The sequence below is a fragment of the Bicyclus anynana genome, chromosome 5, assembly GCF_947172395.1.
Source record: "Bicyclus anynana chromosome 5, ilBicAnyn1.1, whole genome shotgun sequence".
NCBI lineage: Eukaryota > Metazoa > Arthropoda > Insecta > Lepidoptera > Nymphalidae > Bicyclus > Bicyclus anynana.
The window spans coordinates 10,212,709-10,233,704 of record NC_069087.1 but is presented as its reverse complement, the minus strand read 5'-3'; the positions used below and the strand labels follow the sequence as shown (position 1 = coordinate 10,233,704).

Below are 20,996 nucleotides of genomic sequence, written 5' to 3'. Positions count from 1 at the left end.
AGGAAACTCCTTATCAATTTACAGCAGTTACATTGTGTTTGGACTTAATTAATTTGTATCGATGAGAACTTTACATCTAGATATATTTTGATTGTCATTAAGGTTCTGGTCATGGAGACGAGGGACAGGAATTTCTCAACGGTTTAGAGTAGGTACCTACCTTGTGTTTGGGTTTGATTAATTTGTATTGATGAGAAGAACAACATTTACATATTATGGGTTATTATATGGGTCGTGACTGTCATTAGTGGTCTGCTGATGGAGACGAAAGACAGTTAGGGTTACTCCTCAACAGTGTACAGTAGCTACCATGTGATTGGGCTTGATTATTTTGTATTGATGATCATTTTTCACTTCGGGGGTGAAGGGTTGTCTGTCATTAATAGTAGGTTTAGTGATGAGATGAGAAGAAAGAGAAACAAAGATTTCGAATATACATATTTCGTAAAGGTAAACGGGGAGTAATGTATGCGAGTAAAGGCTAATGTAGTATTTTTATTAAAACTGGTCTGGTTGATACTAATCTTAAGTAAATAACGTCATAGCTTAAGGATTTATAACCAAAATGCTTAACAATTTTTTTTACACTTAACATGTTATCACTAAAAATGGAATAATAAAAAATATTAATAAAAAAATAAAACCGAGTTCAAAATCTCAAAAATGTTTCTACTAAACTAAAAACCGAAAAATAACAACGTATGGGCTACTTTCTGATCAGTTTGAACGCGGTATCAAGTTATAAAGTGATGTGTGTGAGTGATTATAGTGATGTAATTAATTCAAGCCATTTATGTACATGTTATAGATTTAGGATTTTCAGACAGTTCTTCCAGAAACGGCTTTAATTAACACAGCACAGTCAGTGTTGGTACCATAAATAAATAAATAAATAAATGTGAGTAAATATGTTCCTTGGTTGGTACCGCCTTCAACGTGATCAGGAAGTACGATGTTATTTTTCGGTTTTTAGTTAGTGGAAATATTTTGGAGATTTTGAACTCGGTTTTATTTTTTTATTTCTCTAAATAGAAGTAGAAACCCTAGAAACCCAAAAATTTACTAATGACGTGTGTATGTATGTAATATTCTTTATTACTTACATTACTTTCCAAACTGCTGAATGGATTTAGGTACGTATTTAAGATATCGTTAGACTCGTCTAGAACCCAAGTGTTCATAGATAGGTGAAATTAAAAAAAATAACTAACACGACGACTATGAGACCTTAAAGACTCGAGGTAGGTAAACAAAAAATTTACGAATACTGCACTATGGGTAGGTATTAAGTTGAGGTACAATGTCAGACTAGACCAACCTACAAAATCGCTTGAAAGTTAAGCGACCCCTAATTCGTTCGTTACTTCGTTCGTAAAAAATCTATATCGAACCAGCTTAAAAGTTAGAACTACTTCGATAATAATTTATTATAAAAAATATGTTCAAATAAAACAGTACGAATCCTGATCAAATAAAAATATCGCGAAATAACACCATTTTCGTTCCAAGTTTTAATATGTATGATTAGCAATGACGCAATAGGGGTCAACTACTCAAGGTGAGGGCAGACAGGATACGGGAAACGCGGACGCAGTTAGTTTCGTAATTCATACAGATTGAGACACCCAAAATATCTTAAGCTGTTGTATGGATCTTTTGTGATCATTTTAAATCGATGAGAGAACCACACGTCCTGTTTTGAAAAGACTGTCCCTTTTCTCGCTTATACGACAAAGCGAAAGCTCTCAGGTGCTAAATAGCTTCTGTTTTCCGAAACCCCGCAAAAATTTTTGCGTTATTATTGTGGTGTAATTTTGAAGGTATAATTAGACTAATATCGCAGTAAGAAATTACTGGGTGCAGTTGAATCGTGTAGTTTAACTTTCATGCCACTTACCTACTGCTACACATTCTTCTCCTGGTTGTATTCCATCTCTTCTTGACCTTATTATTGTGTCTTCTGATTTCGTCTATTGTCATGGTCAATGTCCAGTTGAAGCATTTAAATATCATGATTTGATTTATCTCTTATATAAATTACGTCTTCCTAAGGCAAAATCGAGAATACTTCTGCAGCGTAACTTTGCTGGAACTGATAAAAGTTGCCTTTGTGATGATGCTACCAATTTGAATTGGTCTGTTATTGCAGATGCCGATTCAGTTGATCGCAAAGTAGACTTATTTAATACCCTTATAACTCAGCTCTATGATGTGCATGCTCCAGTAAGGCCAATTAAAATGAAACACCTACGTGCTCCTTGGTTTTCAGATGATATAAAAATTTATATGAACAAAAAGAATTTTGCGAAACATACCTAAATACAAAACAACTGACTGTGAAGCGAATCGTCTGAAATATCGCAAGGCTCGGAATAGCTGGAATACATTGTGTAGAGATGCACAACGACGCCACATTTTTAAATCAGTAGAAAATGGCATTTCTGCCAAAACATGGAAATTTCTAGAATTTCTTGGAGTTGGTAATTCTTCCTCTAATAGTCCTATAAATATTGATATCGAACATCTGAATAAACATTTTTCTACTTCTAATACGATTGATAGTATTGATAAAGAACATACACTCAACATTCTATTTCTGCTTCAACTCCTAATTATTTAACCTTTATCTTTGAGTCTTTGACTGAATGTAATGTAGGAGCATTTTATCGATCGCCTCAAACGCTGTCAGTTCTGATGATGTTAGCCGTAATATGATCATTCCGATCCTTGATATTGTTATCCCAGTTCTTACCCATATCCTTAACTTTTCTATCCACTCCAGTAATTTCCCTGAGGCCTGGAAGAGTGCTTAAATTATTCCTTTACCTAAAAGAATTAACCCTACTTCCTTCTCAGACTTTCGACCCTTTTCATTTTGACTTTACTGTCCAAAATTCTTGAAAAATTGGGTTGAGTCTTTTTCTTAGCAAGTACCTCCATTCTCAGTAGTATTCCATTCTCAGTCCCTCACAATCCGGTTTTCGTCCATAGTACGGTCACAGCTTTAGCAAAAGTCACTGATGATATCCGCTGGGTGATGGATAATAGACACACACAGTCTTAATTCTGCTAGATTTTTGTAATGCTTTTAACACTGTTGACTATGACATTTTGTTGAGTTTGTTACGCTCTCTTAACATAATATCTCCATCGGTGGTTTCGGAGTTCCAACGGCCGTAAACAGCGCATTCGCGTTGATAATTCATTTTCATCTTGGTGTGATGTTGCGGCCTCACCTCAGGGTGGCGTGTTATCTTCTTTACTCTTTCCATATTTATTAATTCTATCACAAAATGTTTCACTTCTCTCTACCATATGTATGCAGATGATGTGCAAATATATCGCTCGTCAACTCTTGAGAACCTTAGCTCTGCTGTGTCAGCTATTAATAATGATCTACATGCGATTTCGGTATGGAGCAAACAGTATGGGCTGAAGGTTAACCCAAATAAATCAAAAACTTCATTTGCTTTACGTGCTATTAAGCTATGGAATGCACTGCCAGTCGACATTCGGAAATCCAAATTCCTTGAATATTTAAGAAATCCGTAGACATTTATCTTAGTCACTATAATACACACCTTTCTTGATGAGTACTGTTTACCAACAAATAAATTAGAAATGAAGGTAGAAAGCGCATCACATTTCATAACTTATTTATTTTAATGGTTTATGAATTATTGTGGTGTAGAAATAAAGAATATTAAATAAAATAAAAATTGATGATCCAAATTAAATCTTTTTATAGTGTTTTTCAGATAGCACGAGTATGGTGATATTTGCCATAAGACGTTCTTAATACGTACTATTATCGTGAATCGCGGCAAACTTTCAAGAGTGAAATGAACTGTCACTATTCATGCTATCTAAAAAAGACTAGGGTTCCATACTACTTACTCTTACTCATTATTAGAACTAGAAAGAGAGCTGAGGAGATTGTTTGTTAGAACTTGACAATACATAATATCAGAAACTACCGACTTGAATAATTGTGTTAGATAAATGAGAACCCATTTATATAGGAAGACTAGTCTAGGTGCATATATTACTTTTCTTAAAAGTTAAAATAGGAAATGAAAAAATACTTCCAAGTTTTAAAATTTTGTATTCTTAGAAAATATTGTACAATGTTTATATGATTCCAATCTTATTGGCAACATCTAACGCATCATAGTCTCTTGCGAGTCTTACGTATGCCTTCTTCTTGCCATCGGGTCTAGAACAAAAACAATTGACATTCAGTAATGTGCTTATGTAAAATCAGTATGAAAGTAATAATTAAAATTAGTCAGAGGTGTGTTGTTTTTATTTCATTATTATTCAAAGAGATTCCCACAATACATATCATCATTTAAGTTTCACTGCAAATTATTTCTTCTTACAAACAGTGCAGGTACATTAACTAAAAGTTGGCTTATCCTCAACTGCTTTATCTTTCTTTTTAATAGAACATTAATTCACTTTGAGGTATCAAAATCTCATGGTTTAATTTATAATAATTATTATTAAAGTTAATTACATAATACAGTGTACAGATATGAAACACAGTATTTTTTTTGTTATAATCATTTTATCTTTAATTACCACCATTAAATCATGACATAACTTGACTTTTCAAATGTGCTTGTAAACTAAGCCTAATAGAAATTTGAATTATCTTAAGGCAAATAAATCTGTTTAATACCTATTTGTTTCAATCCATTAGATTTCTTATTTATTATCTGTAGTACATACTACTTGAGATAGCCACTTTTAGTTAAGGGCCAGCAGAATTAGTAAGCAATGGGTGAACACTTTACCATACATTAGTTAAAATTTCTTAGTACTAGAAGACAATAAGACTTTTTTTTTCATTAAGTCTAATACTGCTAATTTCAAAATATAGTTTCTATATTCAATAATTATTAACTTGCCTTTAGTTTGAGATGAAATAATGTAGGCCACTTAAGAATATTTACAAGAAGTGTTCACTCATTCTCAGAAAAGTTGTTTCACATATATAAAAAAAAGAGTTTTCATACCTGATCAGAGTGTTCACTTTAGCAACATTGATGTCATACAGCTTCTTGACTGCAGCCTTGATGTGGTGCTTGTTAGAGCTTGTGTGAACAATGAATACCAAGGTATTGTTGTCCTCAATCTTCTTCATCGCTGCTTCAGAGGTCAAGGGGAATTTAATGATGTTGTAAGCATCCATACTGTAAATAATAGACCTCATTAATACATGTCCACTAATTAATTATTATTAGAGCTCAATGGGCACCAAAGCATGTGAAACTATACTCAAGCCATAGAGATATAGTTTTTTTTTTAAATTTGTATAAGCTAAGCTGCAATCATGCCTGATGATAAGAGATGGTCAAATGTGCTTGCGTAGAAGAAGCCTATTCAGTCTTGACTTGAAGATACCCTTATAGGTATAAGATAGATATAAGAGATATTGTATGCAGTGGAAAAACGGAAGCTGTAAGAGCATTCCACATCTTTGCAGTGTGTATAAGGAAAGAGGAACTAAGCCTTGGTAAACTTGGTATGCATCTGAGGAGAATGGCACAAGATTGGAACACTGAAATATATTTTGAAGGCAAACTTTCGAAGTTAAGAGTTTGTTATTGCCACATTGCCAATGAGCCTTCTATATTCTACAATTGAACCTGAGCATGTATAAGGAGAGAAGCTGTTTTAGTGTGAACTCTTCACTTATTAAGGATGCCAAGTTTTTAGCCTGCTTGGACAATATGGTTGCTCCTAGGATGTAGAAGTGGTGTGAAATATAAGGACTCTACTATACTACTTGTAAAGAATAAAAAAAAATACCAAGGATCACATTATTCTGGATAGTGTCATATTTTTCTGTCGTGGAAACCAAACTCATTACTTTGGATGCAGAAGTCAAGGTCACCACTGCACCACTTTTCGTAAAAGTTGCCATAATGATTCAATTCATAAAATTAAACCTGTTATATTACAATATTTTACTTTTTAATTTTATATAAAAAATTAACAGTGGGATTTATCATAGTAATTTAAATCTAGTTTGGTTGCTGTATGCAACTTTTCACAAATCCAGTCAGATTGTGCTTGTTGAATTTATGGAGATAAGCCCATTATTAGATAAGAACCAAGAACTTCATTAATTTCATCCTGAATAATTGAAGTCAATTGTATACCAGAAAAAAAGTCTATAGTATGTCTGTATACATCTAGTAGTAGTAAGTAATGACATAAAACTGTAAAAGATAATAAAAGATTACTGTACTGAACGTGGTGTGAATTTTTATCCTCCTCCTAACAAGTTAGCCTGCTTCCATCTTAGATTGCATCATCACTTACCATCAGGTGAGATTGCAGTCAAGGGCTAACTTGGAAAGAATAAAAAAACACCAAGTTTGTTACATATTGATTGCAAGTACTCACCGATTCCTCTTGGGCAGAGATTTCCTGGGGTATTTAGGATTTCTTGGAGGCTCAAACGTTTTGGGCCTACGGAAGTGCACAGATGTGCGAATCTTACGTACACGCTTTCCATGTTCTCCTTTGACAACCTGTAAAGTTTAAAATAACTTTATTATCTGTATGATACTTAACCAAAATAACATTTGTTTTACTAATAAATTAATTTTGACTTAAAAAGTAAACTGATGTTATCAAATTGAGAAACTGTTTTTTTTCTATACATTTTCATTTTCAGTAAGCATGGCAAAACTTACATTACAGGTTTACAATAGAAATATTTTGAGCTCTCACCTTCCTTTGAGTTTTGAGTGCCTTAACAACTGGCTTCACTACTTTCTTTTGTCCCTTGATTCCTGTTTTCTTGGGCTTAGGTGCAATTTTCAATTTGGCTGCTGCTGGTTTTGGCTTGGATGGTTTCGATGCAGCTGCTGCCTTTTTGACTGAGGGCTTTGCACTAGACTTGGCTTTCAATGCAGCCGCTTTAGCTGAACCAGGTTTTGCAGTGGGTGCAGCTGTTGCTGGTTTCTTTTCAGCCGGCTTTGCTGCTGGAGCTGAAGCAGGTTTGGCTGCTGCAGGCTTCGCCGCGGGCGCAGCTTTAGGTGCTGCTGTTTTAGGTGCAGGAGCGGGAGTTTTAGCGGTCGCAGGCTTCGGGGCACTACTAGTCGCAGTTGCAGCTTTTGGAGCTGCGGCGGGTGTTTTAGCCGTTGCAGGCTTTTTCTCTGCGGGCTTGGACCCGGAAGATCCTGAAATTAAATCAAATGTCCTGTACAAATCGGATATTAATACCGCAAATCGAAAATATATCTATATAGGCGTAATTTAAGACCGATTGAAGTACAAGTAGTGATTCGCTGAAATAGAAACCTAACCTAAATGATCAATGTTTACATTAGTAATTAAGTGCGTAACGATAACTTAATAATAAACTTATGAACATCAACCTTAAATGGTTAAAAAACATAAATGAAGTTTATGATTAAACCTAATATCCATTGAAAATCAACCAATACTATTTCATTATGTACAGAGTACGCACCGCGTGGCTTTACAAAATGTCAAACACAAATAACTCGTCAAATATTATTAAACGAATTCGAAATATAATATTCTTTAAATGATAGATTACTGCAATGCATTTTAATACAGAGTAAAAGTATTTATTCGACAATTCTATTAGCGAAAACTTAAAAACATACCGGATTTCTCTGGTTGCTTCTTAGGAGGCATCGTGACAAAAAGATGGAGACTAGATGAAGTTGCCAGATGCAAATAATATCAATAGACATAGACAAGTAATATATTTTTTAGGCATTATTTAAGCTATCTATAGACGTTACGACAAGCTCAAGATGACCCACAGATAGATACAGTACTATATATATGACTTTTTCAGCTTGTTTTTAGATCTCAGACCAAAAAGAAATAAAAATAATAATAACAATGTTTATCTTTGATTCTAAAATGGAACTCAAGTTAGTCTACTGAAAAGCTGCAGAAGACACAAGTGGCAAAGGGAGACGTGACAGATAATCACGATACGATAACTAGCGGAAAAGCAAGGAAGGAAGCGAGGCTCTCTCAAATTAGACTTCAGAATCATTTCAGAATGTCTTAGTAAAGATAATACAAATTTTATTTTCAGGTAATTTTTCTATATTATTTTCTGATGAAATGAATATGCCCTTGATGGTGGAGTTCCGGCTTCCTCTACCCGCAAATGGCTAAAAAGAACCAATATTGCCCACTTATGCCTAGTAGTAGTATTTTAGTCGAGTACGAACAATTTTTGGGTGGTAAATCCAAAAATTGTTCGTACTCGACTAAAATACTAAAGTAGTCCAAACTACGCCTTATACTGAGCTAACGGTAATTCGAATGGGCCAATGGTATACGATTTACTATATTCAATTTCCCGGGCATTTTATACTAGTAAAGCAGAAAGTAATAGTTTTACTAATTTTTTAAAGTGATCAATTTATAATTAATTTAGGGTGAGTTTTAAAAAGGATAGTAGTTCAGTCGTGTGGACTAAAGTACTTATACTCATATTTTCATTTTATAATTTCTATTCTTTTGTAATAACATTATTTTTTTTAGCTCCATTTGTATCTCTCCTGGGCCTGCAGCCAAGTGGCACGTCGATTCTCTTTCTACAAACACTAATGCTTGGAAAACTAAAATCATGTATAGCAACAACTACTAGCGCAGGCAAATCCCACTACCTGGATGCCCTCTTCCCGTTTCAGGTGGAATACCTCGTCATATAGAATGTACCAGAGAGTCGGGCCTAGGATTGATCCTTGGGGCACTCCACTGCTGACTTTAATAACATCCTCTTTTCCTTTAATACAGTCTTTAACTTTAACGCGTCTGTCTTCGAGATAGCTGCTTAATAGGTTTAGTTCAACTAGGAAACCTATGTGCATGCATTGCACGAGTGAAGGTGAATAATACATATCTTTTATTTCTAACTAGCGGACCCGGTCAAGCTTCGCTTTGACTTATTCTACCCATTGACTCGTAAATGTTTGTATGGGAAATAAAAAAGAGTTTTCCGGGCAATTATTCTAATTTTTCTCATCTTTTTAACCTTCCATAGACCTCCACGAACAATTCAAAACCAAGATAACATAAATCCGTTCAGCCGTTTTCGAGTTTGACTAACGAACAGCAATTTATTTTTAACCGACTTCCAAAAAGGAGGAGGTTCTACGTTCGGCTGTATGTATGTTTTTTTTTATGTAGGTATGTCCAGCGATATTTCCGTCATTTATGGACCAATTTTGAAAATTCTTTTTTGTTAAGAAGGGTTTACTTCCAGGGTGGTCCCATTTTTTCATATCTGGGTCTGATGATAGCATCTTGGAGACATCGAGTTAAGTTAAGGGAACTCCTCGATGGTTCACAGGATGATTCACAGTAGGTACCTTGTGTTTGGACTTGATAAATTTGTATTGATGAGAAATCTCCACCTATTCTATTTTCTTGATGAGTACTGTTTACCAACAATCAAATTAAAAATGAGGGTATAAATCACTAGTCATTTCACATCTAATAATAATTTTCATAACATTTTATAAACGAACCATACATAATTTAAAACAAATAAGTTATGAAATGACATGCGTTTTCTACCTTCATTTCTAATTGTTGGTAAACAGTACTTATCAAGAAAGGCTGCAGTATAGATGGGTTGTGACTATATTAGGGGTCTGGTGATGAAGACGAAGGACAGTTATGGGAACTCCTCGATGGTTCACAGTAGCTACCATGTGTTTGGACTTGATAATTTTGTATTGATAAGAACTTTTCACCTAAATAGGTTGTGACTGTATTGGGGGTCTGGTAATGAAGACGAAGGACAGTTAAAGGAACTCCTCGACGGTTCACAGTAGCTACCTTGTATTTGGGCTTGATAATTTTGTATTGATGAGAACTTTCCACTTAAATGGGTTGTGCCTATATTATGGGTCTGGTGAAGAAGACGAAGGGCAGTTAAGGGAACGCCTCCACGGTTCACAGTAGCTACCTTGTTTGGACTTGATTAATTTTATATTGACTGCATAAGGGGTCTGGTGATAAAGACGGAGGACCGTTAAGAAATCTGCTTATTGGTTATGATACCTTTCATGTTTTTTTTGGAAATATCACGTGTCTCAAACGGTGAAGTAAAACATCGTGTGGAAACCGGCATACCAGAGAATTTTCGTGAAGTCTGCCAATCCGCATTGGACCAGCGAGGTGGACTATTGGCCTAACCCCTCTCATTCTGAGAGGAGACTCGAGCTCAGCAGTGAACCGAATATGGGTTGATAACGATATTCTATGCTCCCCATTCCCGAAGTCAAGCGTGCGTACAGAAGTGCGACTTCAAAAACATCTAAATTCCTATCACATGCTAATGCCAAAGCCTATTTCTTGGCAGTATGGAGTGGGATTTGATTTGATATAAATTCGTTTTAAAATAAAATATATATATTTTTTTGGTTTCATCATGTAATGATAAAGAGTCATAGGAATAAAATTAAAGTACTTTATAATTTCTCAAAATTACAGAGAACCATGAACAATTAGTACGCTTTTATGCAATTTTGCTTGTCATTATATTATGAATATTTAAATATAAACTGAATAACTACACTGTCTCTACACAATAAGTATATTAATTTTAATTACAATATTATATTATTATTAAGTGATAAGAACAGAATAAGTTCCAAGAGACCTATAATAACTATAAAGTAAAACTTATGCTAACTAAAGTAAAATTGTTATGTATTATATTCTAAGCACTACATAAATTTAAATAATCAATTAACTAATTTATAATGTTCAGCATTTATTATATCTCAAAAATCTTACCTTGATGAAATTAACTAATTACAATAGTCATTGGATTTACTAAATAATTTGAACAAACTAAAAGATTTGTTCTGAATTGCACAACATAGCATAATATAAAAATGAATCCATAATCCCTTGGTCACGCCATCACGCATGAACGGCTGGACCGATTTGACTATTTTTTTTGACGTGTTTGTTATTGTCAGGAAAAGGTTCTTATGAAGAAAAATTTAAAAGTTGAAGGGTAGAGTAGGGGTAGGGTAAGGGTTGGGGGTAGGGATAGGGTAGGGGTAGAGGAGGGGGAGTGTAGAGGTAGAGGTAGAGTAGGGGTAGGGGTACTTCGAAGTTTACATTGAGTTACACGCGGACGAAGTCGCGGGCGTCCGCTAATTATAGCATAAAATTCGTAGACATAAGTATAATATTTCAGTAACGAACATTTTTTATTTGGCGACAGATGCTCGTAGATAAACATTGTGGAATTAATGGGTGCTAAAGATGATTCTACTTATAAAATATCTATAATGTTAAATTTAAATTACTCTAAAAGCGTTCATTGTTTTCACTTGGTGAGCGACTAGAACAAGTAGTTGTACGATGAAATGATCCAAAATTATTGAAAAGTGGTGTATTGAAATTCCTGTCACTATATCCCTGCAGAGATGGTGTGGCTGTTATATTATGTGTTATTACATTGCTTGCAGTTTGAATTGGTCTTTTACCAATAATCAATGGAAAACATTCATCAGAAATACATGAAAGAGCATTTTGTATTCTATTAAAACGATTGGAACACTCTTCAAAATGATCAGTTAAATTTTTTAGGTCTGGAGTCAATGAGCCAGGATTTTGATGAATTTTGAGAGCTTTATCAATAATTTTTAATCCTTCTACTGATGTAAAAGTAATCTTTTCGCCATTATAAAAAAACATTTCTATGTCTGTACCATTTTCCATAAGCTGACACTTTGCAAGTGAAGTGTAAATAGTAATTTTTGGTGTTTTAGCTTTAACAAGATCTACAAACCGCGCTGCATACAGATATTTTTTCCAGTGTTTTTGTGGTAAATTGTGGTATGAAAAAACCTCATCAGGTTTAGGATTGTATTCCAAGTTTAAAACTTTATCCTTTTCTTTGTCTACTGTATATATAATAATTTTCATACCATCTCTAGAAATTTTACAAACTTCTGCTATTCTCTCTTCCCTGTCTTTACCCTTTCTCTTTATAAACTCTACAATGACACCACATGGTTCAATTTTCAAGATGGCATTTCTAGTCCTATGAGATATTGTAGGCAATCTGTCAGCACAGAGAGGTGGTACACTTAATGAATTTGAGTTTGTTATGGTTGGTTGGTTTGGTTTCAAGTTTTCTTTGTTTTCTTCAGATAAACTAGGAATATTCATAGCTTTTATATTCATTAATTTCATTTTTTCTAAAAGACTAACACTGTTACATGGACTATCTGGTTTTTGGACAACCATGTGCATTTTGTTTTGATTTTCAAAAAGTTTTAAAGGTTCAGGTTCAGAAGAAATATACTCTTTTTGCTGTTTTGAATTAAATAAATTGTATGAACTATGTTCCAGACATTTATGGGCCACAGCCATTTCGTTATTGAAATTATTATGATCAAATAATTTCGCACTTGACTCGCTCTTTTCATCTATTCTAGGTTTTTGACTGTGCTGTGTACTATGCATTGTAGTTAGGAATCCAGAATCTCTAGATAGGTCTTGTTTCAGATGATTTGTAAAACAATTATTTAGAAAAGGATGTTCCATGATGCCCTTGAGAGTAATTCTTCTAGAAGGATCTTTACACAAAAGTTTCTGTAATAAATCCTGAGCCTGTATGGATAATTCAGCTGGTATTTTGTAGTCTGCATTAATCACTTTGTTTAAGGTAGTTTTCACATGTTTGGTGTGAAAGGGTGGACTACCAACTAACAATGTATACAACATACAACCCAAGCCCCACACGTCTGCTGGCAAGCCATGTAACTCTCGCGAAGCTACTTCAGGTGATATATAGTTAGGAGTACCACACATAGTAACATGTTTCTCATCAGGCCCATTGAGCTGTGTAGCTAGACCAAAGTCAGCTATTTTGACATTCAAATCTTTAGTCAATAACAAATTGTTGAGTGAAAGATCTCTGTGTATAATGTTATGGGTATGAAGATATAGAACTCCACTAAGGACTTGTCGAAAAATGTCAGATGCAGCCTTCTCTGAAAGGCCACACGTACCTAATTTAAAGTGCTTAGCTAATTCACCATTATGTGCTAATTCTAACACTAAGTATACATAATGTGCATCTTCAAAGAATGTATATAATTCTAGTATAGCAGGATGCTTTAAGCGTGAATGTATTGTAACTTCTTGTCTTACTCTACCTATCATTCCTGCATTTGCCATCAGAGCTTTGTCTATCATTTTGATAGCAACAAATAAACATGTCTTTCGACATTTTGCTCGATATACATGAGCAAATCCTCCTTTACCAAGATGTTCTAGTATTTCATAGTCTTCTATTTTTTCACCAAACATTTTCAGTTACAGTATTTGCTTATAATAAATAAAATACTTCTTGAATACTCTCTGTAAGTAAACCTTATTTATTTTTTCCATTATTTATTCAAATACTGAAACAAAAAGTTATATATTTATTAGTAGGAACATCAACAGAAATCAATATCAATCCTAACCTATCTCACCTTTTTCAAAATCCAATTAGCATCGCTAATGCTTTTTTGTATGATTTCTTCCACTCTAACTGGGTCACTTTCAGATTTATGTTGTTTGTAACTCTGTCAATAAAAAAAGCAATAAAAGATTAAGAAATGTTTATTCTAGTTCAACAATATCAAATAATGCCATGGCTTGTACTTTTACAAATGAAGTCGGTTAGTAAATAAGTTTGATACCTGTTTAACTGCAAATTTATAATGTTTACAAGCATCCGGTGGTAATTTCTCGCATTGACGTAATAAATGCTTGTATAGCTGTAACGATGTCATAACAATCTTGGAATCAACAGATATTTTTCTTATGAGCTGATAGAACATTTCATTCAAGGATTCTTTTTAATTTACAGTTTTCTCTTCAACTGATAAATAATTACATAATAATTATTTTGTTTGTATAATTTGTTTTGAGTTTTGTTTGATCTGCGTGTTTGATTTGAATGAGATTTTAACTGACAATTGGTGACATTGACATTTGACAATCACAAACGTCAAGTGACAATGACTGAAGCACAGAAATAGAGTAAATAATGGAATACACCTCAGACTAATTACAAAAGCACCCTGACCCTAATGTTGCACCTCTGTGAAAGATCTCTGTGAAATCCGCGATCTAACGCGTGTATATGAATGTTGCTATAGAATCGATGTTTCGTAAATGTTTTCGTTTTGTCCAAGGAGCTCCACCAAAAGCCAGCTAAATGGCATAAAAACGGTCCACAACTTGTAGTTTACTAAAAGATAAAAACAATACTAAATAAAATCGGTTGTCTGTAAAGTGGGTTTACTGACGATAGTTGAACGCATAGAGTTACGAGTCGGTACAAGCACCTATAATTCTATAGTTGAACGTGACAAAATACTGATAACGTTACTATAAACAATAGGCTACTCGCCTGCTGTATAAAACTTAGAAGATTTTTTGCCTACAGGCAGTTTAGATGCCTAGAATCTCTAAACACATTTTTATTTGTGAAAATAATCTCGTAATTGTAATATTGTTTTAAAACAAAATTATATTTCTATCACGTCACCTCAAACTCCAATCATAAACTGTGACGTCATTCGCTACAAGCCATCGGTTTGTGATTGGCGCTTGCGGTGATGTGATATATCACATGACTGCAAACGCCAATCACGCTGTTATCTCTATGAATGGCGTAACTTGCTAATGTGTTGTGTTTCGGCGGCATAAACGACGGGTCTCCGCACGTCTCGTCCCCTTTAAAAAATTACTGACACGGGACCATTTTGTTGCTGAATTTTAGTGTGATAGTGGTCCATGTGTAATTGGTCTGAGCCCTGAGGGCGTACACTGGTACAATACGTATGTAAAATACGATCCAATGAGAATTACCCTTTGACACCTATATATAATGGACCTGTGACAAATTTACGTCAAATTGGGTCAAGGTATTAATTTTATAAAGAAGAAACAAAATTTTTTCGTAACCTCTCTAACTTAAAGAAAGTTACTTACTGGAGTGAGATAGATATTTTTTTAGTCATTGCGTAAAGAGATTAGACATATTTTACATGACAACATCAATTATGTCAGCTGTGACCAAATTATCTTCTGTTTTTGGTGACCAAAAATGGCTATTGTTGTGGTTCCGGTGTAACGGTATTCGAAATATTACGGAAATAATAACCAATAGCTTGTGAATCGCAAAATAAATTAAATATTATACAATGGTGGAGTGTGCAGTTGTTGCCTGCACTAACAAAACCCAAACAAAACTAGCGGGAATTTCATTTTACAAGTAAGTATGAAAATCTTTGATTTTTCTGTTGATATTGAGTATTTTAAAGGCATTTTCTTTTAATTAGGGCCTTTGCCTAATTCAAAGCTTTACAATACGTGGTTTTATGGGCAATCCTTTAAAGAATTGAATTATTTCACGAGTTTTGGTTTGACCGTATACGTAGTGTTGGGAAAGTATTGTTTACAATATCGATGAATAGTGAACAATTGATTTGTTTCGCTATATCATCGAAATAAACTAAAACGTATAAATTAATAAATTATTTTATGTTCTATATGAATAGTTATTTTATATTTTTCAGATTTCCAAAAAAATCATGATTTAAGAAAAAGAAAAAATGGCTAAACGGCATTAACAGTCCTAATTTCCATCACGATACAGCTGCATATGTAGTGATCATTTTAAGAAGGATTACATTAATTTAACATTATGCTTTCCGCGCTTCAAAGACAAAGCCTGCCCATCTATCCCGGTGAGAATCCTTTTTCATCGTATTCATTCTTGTTTGTGATGATATAGGAATTCCCCCATTTTAAAATATCTGAATAATAGCAAATTTTAATTTTAACATTTATTTATACATTTTTTTTTATTGTGTCCAATGGTGTAAGAGAAAGATATCATTCACAAATTTGAAAAAAAGATTTTGCTGGTTGGTTCCTTTATGTACCTACTCATTATTCATATAAATACTAATGTTGCCTTTATAGTAATATTTTAGTAGATATAACCAAAGAATAAAAATTACCTATTGCAGAATTTATCACCTGAGCAACAAGTAAGACAACCCTTGCAAGAAGTGAACCTTAATCTGTTATTAGAGAGTCATGACCGTCATGACAATGCTGTTTCCCAAAATGGAATATAATTAGTATTGTATTGTATTGTCAAATCATGTTTTAAAACTAAAATTTTTGTCTAGTAAAACGATAATCAAATTTTAAAAGACCATTTATAAAAAAGTGTCAATTTTGTTATGTATAACGTATAACGTTGTATCAAAAATTGTAAGTTTTGCAACTTTTATAAATAAGTTTTGTTGATGAATTACGATTTTTGTTTCCTTGTTGTGCCTTGGTTTAGTATTAGGCTGGTGGTCTAGGACAACATAATATTCATCTGATAGTAACAATCAAGACATAAACACAGGCCAACGTACGTGAGTGCCAATACAAAACATTGTATAGTTTAAATAATTTATACTATACAATGTTTATTAAATACCACAGAGTAACCAGAGAGAGTCTTTACAAACTGCGTGCGTGCAACCCATAAAAAAACAAAAGTCACGCGTCTCCTTGACATTTGCATATAAAAACAATTACGTAAATTGATATAATAATCCATAAAAAAATACTCCATCTTATTTCTTTAGTTTTTGAGAACAGTTTTTAAAATATTTAGAAAAAATTAACGCTATTTTTCTTGAATAATATTGAAAATTACTGATGCGACGGTTCGTATCGTACTGACAAGAGAACGTATTCGTTTTTGAATTTCATATTCGTAGCGGGTACGACACCGTCATGTTCCGTACGCTCCATATGTATATTATTGATTAATCTGTGTTAAATACAAAACACTTTAATGAGAAAATCAATTGTATTGAATTTTATATTATAATAATGTAAGACAATTTAAAATGTTTCATTTTTGTAAACATAATATTTTGTATAATTTTATATCGAGTGCTTAATTATTATCGATAAAACAGCCCTAGCTCAATTTAGAGACCAAAAATGGTTACCGGAAGCCTCAAAAATAATTACTTGTCACATATCCTCTATTATCTATGTATCTAAGGAATTACCTAAAAAAGTAATACTCTTTGGTTATTCATCTTTGGATAGATAACAGCCATAGAGAGTAGCTCTATTTTAGCTAGTCTATTGGTCTTTACTCTTTAATCTTTTTCCTTTTATCAAGTCTATGGTCCATCTCCCATCATCATCTATAATTATTTTATTTGTCTATGAAATGATTGCATTGTAAATGTATTTTCGTTGTTCCGTGTTCGTAGATTTATTAAAAAAATATAAATTAACAAATAATAAATTCGAAAGTTTTCTTGTATAACCATGAGTATAAAGAGAGTGAATAATGCATTACATTTGTTATTACAATATATAAAGTGATTCATCTGAAGATTAGTATTATGACAAGTCGATATTAAATTACTTTTATGTTTGTGATTGTGTATTACTTCGATAATGATTGGTTAGGATTAATGTGGTATGGCACTTGTAACAATTCGTCGTACTCCGAGCGTGCAAACACCAAAGAAAACGGTGAGTAACTAACGGATGTAAAAGTTAGGTCAATAATTTAGCACACTGATTTTAAGCAGCAAGGATTCATACATATGGCACAGAGAATTAAAATGTTCCTTCTGTTGACTATGCAACATTATTCATTTCCGACATACAATTAATAATTTTCAATAAACTAAGGCAATAATTGGTAGTCCTTATAAATTATTTAACTGATAACATTATGATCAAAATTTAACCTAATTTTGTGTTACCCATGTATTGAGACTAAGTATTAGAATGTATGAGAACATGATCTATGAGACATTATTATTATTAGTATTGCATAAACCTGTATTAAAAAGTCCTAAATGGTTTTGAGATTCCTCCAAATTAAACAAACAACAATTTGTTAAAATGTATTCTGTGTAGTAGGATAACATGTTGTATATACTTAAAAAGTACAAAGAATAAAGAATGTAATATGTAATTTAGTTATCTACCATTGTCTGGATACAGCTGTAAAAGTATTATTTCAAATATATTTTTCTAGATAAGCTTGTATGTACATTTATTTATTTAGATGTCCAGGTGTGTTCTATTGACCATCTATCTACCTGGTTTTTCATATTCTGGAACTAATGTTCCACTGTACTATGCTCTGCAAAGTTATCTAAAACTATGGATCAGGCCATCTGTTTTCACAGAAAATACTCAATACTGATAACAAATCTGTGAGGAAGATTATTGGCATATTGAGTAAAATTATGAAAATGGATTTTTATTTAAGTACATTTAAAAATTGATGATAAATTTTGATGTTAAATTAAATTAATTATCCTGAAGGCAGTTTAGGTGTAAATAATTCAGAAACAATATTGATAATAATATATTTTCATTTATTATTTGTATTAAAATTAGAGAGGAAGTAGGAACTAATCTACTCCCTACCAGTTGCTCTGTTATCATACCTAATGGTAAGACACCAATATAGGCTCTAAAATAAGTTTGTAATAATAAAATAAGTACTCTAGTAATATGGCATCATCATCATCATCTCCTTACCCTTATCCCACTTAAGTGGGGTCGGAAAAATATGTCAATCTTTTCCATTTGTCTCAATTACTCGTCAACTCATCATCCACTCCTTTTACACACATGTCCTCTTTCACACAATTCAACCATCTCTTCTTTGGCCTTCCTCTCCTCGTATGATCTTCCACTTGCACTAGTAATATGGCAATATCTTTAAAATTAAATTATAGTCAAATCTTTTGTTTTAAAATTACCAACATTGAAAATACCATTGGTATGAGTGGGTATGACTTAACACTTCTTATAAATCAGGTCATCTTAATTAAAGCAAAATAATTAATTCACTCAAAGCTTCTTGCACAAAACAAATAAGCATTATTCATAAAAATAGTATCATAATACATTGGTAATTTAATTTGTAATGTTTAACAAAAAACTTATTTTTAAAATCTTAATTACAGCAGCTACAGCATTATAAATAAGGGTTCCGTTTTTGTACTATGTAAGTTCAAAACCCTAAAAACTGATTCAACATGGAAAAGTTTGAAAAATCTGAAAAAAAAAAAACCATAACTTGGTCAATTTGGGGATATTTTCAAAACTATACAAATTAGTTTCACATAATTAGGTGGTGTATCTACCATTATCCATTAATTACAGGACATCCTCTATAGTAGTAGTTAACTACCTCTTATGTCCAGTGTTAGTGGTAGCTTATGTGGCTTTGAATCATAAGGTCCTGGGCCTAGGGTTGGTCGAAATGTATGAAATTAAATATTTAGAATTTCTGTTTTTTGAGAAATTTTCAGTGCAAATTCTTAGGCCAGGATTACCAAGTTTGTGGTGTTACAACCCCTGTGCCTAGGACAGCATGTTATGCTGTTGGTCCCGTTCATTATCATTAACATAAAGACTCTTGAGGCTGATTCTAAAACAATATCATTTATGATCAAGTGAGACATCTCAATATGAGAAAAATATGTGAAAAAAGGTCATGAAGAAAACACAAGCTGTTTTCTAACTCCAGATTTTAATGTTGCTAAATCTAACATTCTGGAGCAACATACACCAAAACATAGTGTATTTATTTTTAATTAAATTCATTTAGAACTAAAGGCCTTATTTATAATTAATTAAATTTTTTTGTACTCTGGAAAGGAAGCTTTCAAAATATTCTACTTACTTTTTGTTGAATATAATTGAAAGTTATTGAAGTGTAGTTCCTATAAACAGACATGAAAAATGCTTCATGTTAAATATTGTGATCTTTTAAGTAACCTATGTTATAAATAATTCCACAGAAACAATTACTGGCAATGCAGTTGTAACATCAAATGGTATGTAAAACTGTCAAAGCGTGTTATGGAATGCTTTCCAGAAGCTTTTCAGCTTTTTTTTTAACCTAATTACTAAATAATGTAAGTCTTCAAAAATGTTGCTAGGTTCTAACCAGAAATAATAACTTTAAACAATATCTTGTTACATATTAACTTTATTGTTATTTATAAATTTAGATTTATTATCCAGAGTACAAAAAACACGTTTTTGTAATAAACAAAGGGCTTTTTATTAATAATTTATAAAATATCTAACAGGATGAGGAAGAAAAATCAACTGAAGCTTCCGAAGACGATGCTGGGAATCTTGCCAGCAAAAGGTAAGTAACACATGATTTTTGTATTAGAAAAGTCATCCAATAAAATTTTCATTTAATTACACAGTATACTAATAAATATATTATTAAGTTTGTTTACTCCTATGTGTATATCTAGATTTTTTATTATTACAATATAACATCTGATCTCACATTAAAATTTATTTTAACTAAGTACTGCAGTCAATGCAGCCAGTTGTACAACCAACATCTAAATTGCCCTCAAAAGTCCTCAGCATGAAAGGCTGCGTCTTTCTATAGCTTTCAAAGATTTTTTTTTAACTGACTATGTGAAAAAGGGTCTAAAATGAACAACACAGGATAATAATTCAGATAAAAATCGAGAAATACAAAGGTACAAAAATGTAATGGTAAAGATGTGGTCATATTACCAGGAACACCTTCATTAAACGCATATGTTAGGTATACATTGAGTGCCACCATGGTTCTACCTTGCCAAAATATTGCTTAAATTTGGAGAGTAAAGGTAGCTTTTAAGTAATGAAAGAATGTTTAAAGTCGGTGCCAAAAATGATTTTGTATTCGCATTATGAGAATAAATACGAAAAATAATATAACCAGATCAAAAATCATTCCTACAGTAATGTGTACTCGTAGACGCTTCTACGTATCATTGCAAGATGTAGCAGTGGTACGCAAAACTCGCGATTGTTGTTTATTTGAAATCTTTTTCTGTTTCGTTCAAAACTTGAAACGCAGTAACAGAAGTGACTGCTGT

General features: G+C 32.8%; 3 protein-coding genes across 3 annotated transcripts in view; 1 reads left to right on the top strand and 2 right to left on the bottom strand.

Moving 5' to 3' along the window:
* Window positions 1–4,085: 4,085 nt before the first annotated feature.
* LOC112052831 (60S ribosomal protein L23a) lies at window positions 4,086–7,803 on the bottom strand. The gene is made up of 5 exons (XM_024092059.2): window positions 7,653–7,803; window positions 6,748–7,199; window positions 6,418–6,545; window positions 5,022–5,198; window positions 4,086–4,216 (listed from the first exon to the last, which is right to left on the bottom strand). The coding sequence occupies exons 1-5, from the start codon at window positions 7,681–7,683 to the stop codon at window positions 4,132–4,134; spliced, it is 873 nt and encodes a 290-aa protein (XP_023947827.1). The 5' UTR covers window positions 7,684–7,803; the 3' UTR covers window positions 4,086–4,131.
* Window positions 7,804–10,413: 2,610 nt separating this feature from the next.
* Window positions 10,414–14,015, bottom strand: LOC112052822 (serine/threonine-protein kinase PLK4). Its single transcript, XM_024092048.2, has 3 exons — window positions 13,734–14,015; window positions 13,524–13,616; window positions 10,414–13,451 (listed from the first exon to the last, which is right to left on the bottom strand). Exon 3 carries the CDS (start codon window positions 13,354–13,356, stop codon window positions 11,344–11,346), a length of 2,013 nt encoding a protein of 670 aa, XP_023947816.2. The 5' UTR covers window positions 13,357–13,451; window positions 13,524–13,616; window positions 13,734–14,015; the 3' UTR covers window positions 10,414–11,343.
* Window positions 14,016–17,279: 3,264 nt separating this feature from the next.
* The window catches only part of LOC112052331 (protein phosphatase Slingshot), a 20,646-nt gene continuing 16,929 nt past the window's right edge, over window positions 17,280–20,996 (top strand). The window contains 2 exon segments of the mRNA XM_052881485.1: window positions 17,280–17,607; window positions 20,199–20,260. Coding sequence (XP_052737445.1) covers window positions 17,554–17,607; window positions 20,199–20,260 — 116 coding nt within the window. The 5' untranslated portion in view covers window positions 17,280–17,553.

Bases quoted from the DNA above. Each gene is read 5' to 3' on its own strand.
- LOC112052831 (XM_024092059.2), bottom strand. From the start codon at position 7,683: ATGCCTCCTAAGAAGCAACCAGAGAAATCCG. The intron at 5,199-6,417 runs GTGAGTACTTGC...TATTATTTACAG, and splicing joins TCTCTGCCCAAGAGGAATCG to TATGGATGCTTACAACATCA. The intron at 4,217-5,021 runs GTATGAAAACTC...TTTTTGTTCTAG, and splicing joins AAAGTGAACACTCTGATCAG to ACCCGATGGCAAGAAGAAGG.
- LOC112052822 (XM_024092048.2), bottom strand. From the start codon at position 13,356: ATGTTTGGTGAAAAAATAGAAGACTATGAAATACTAGAACATCTTGGT.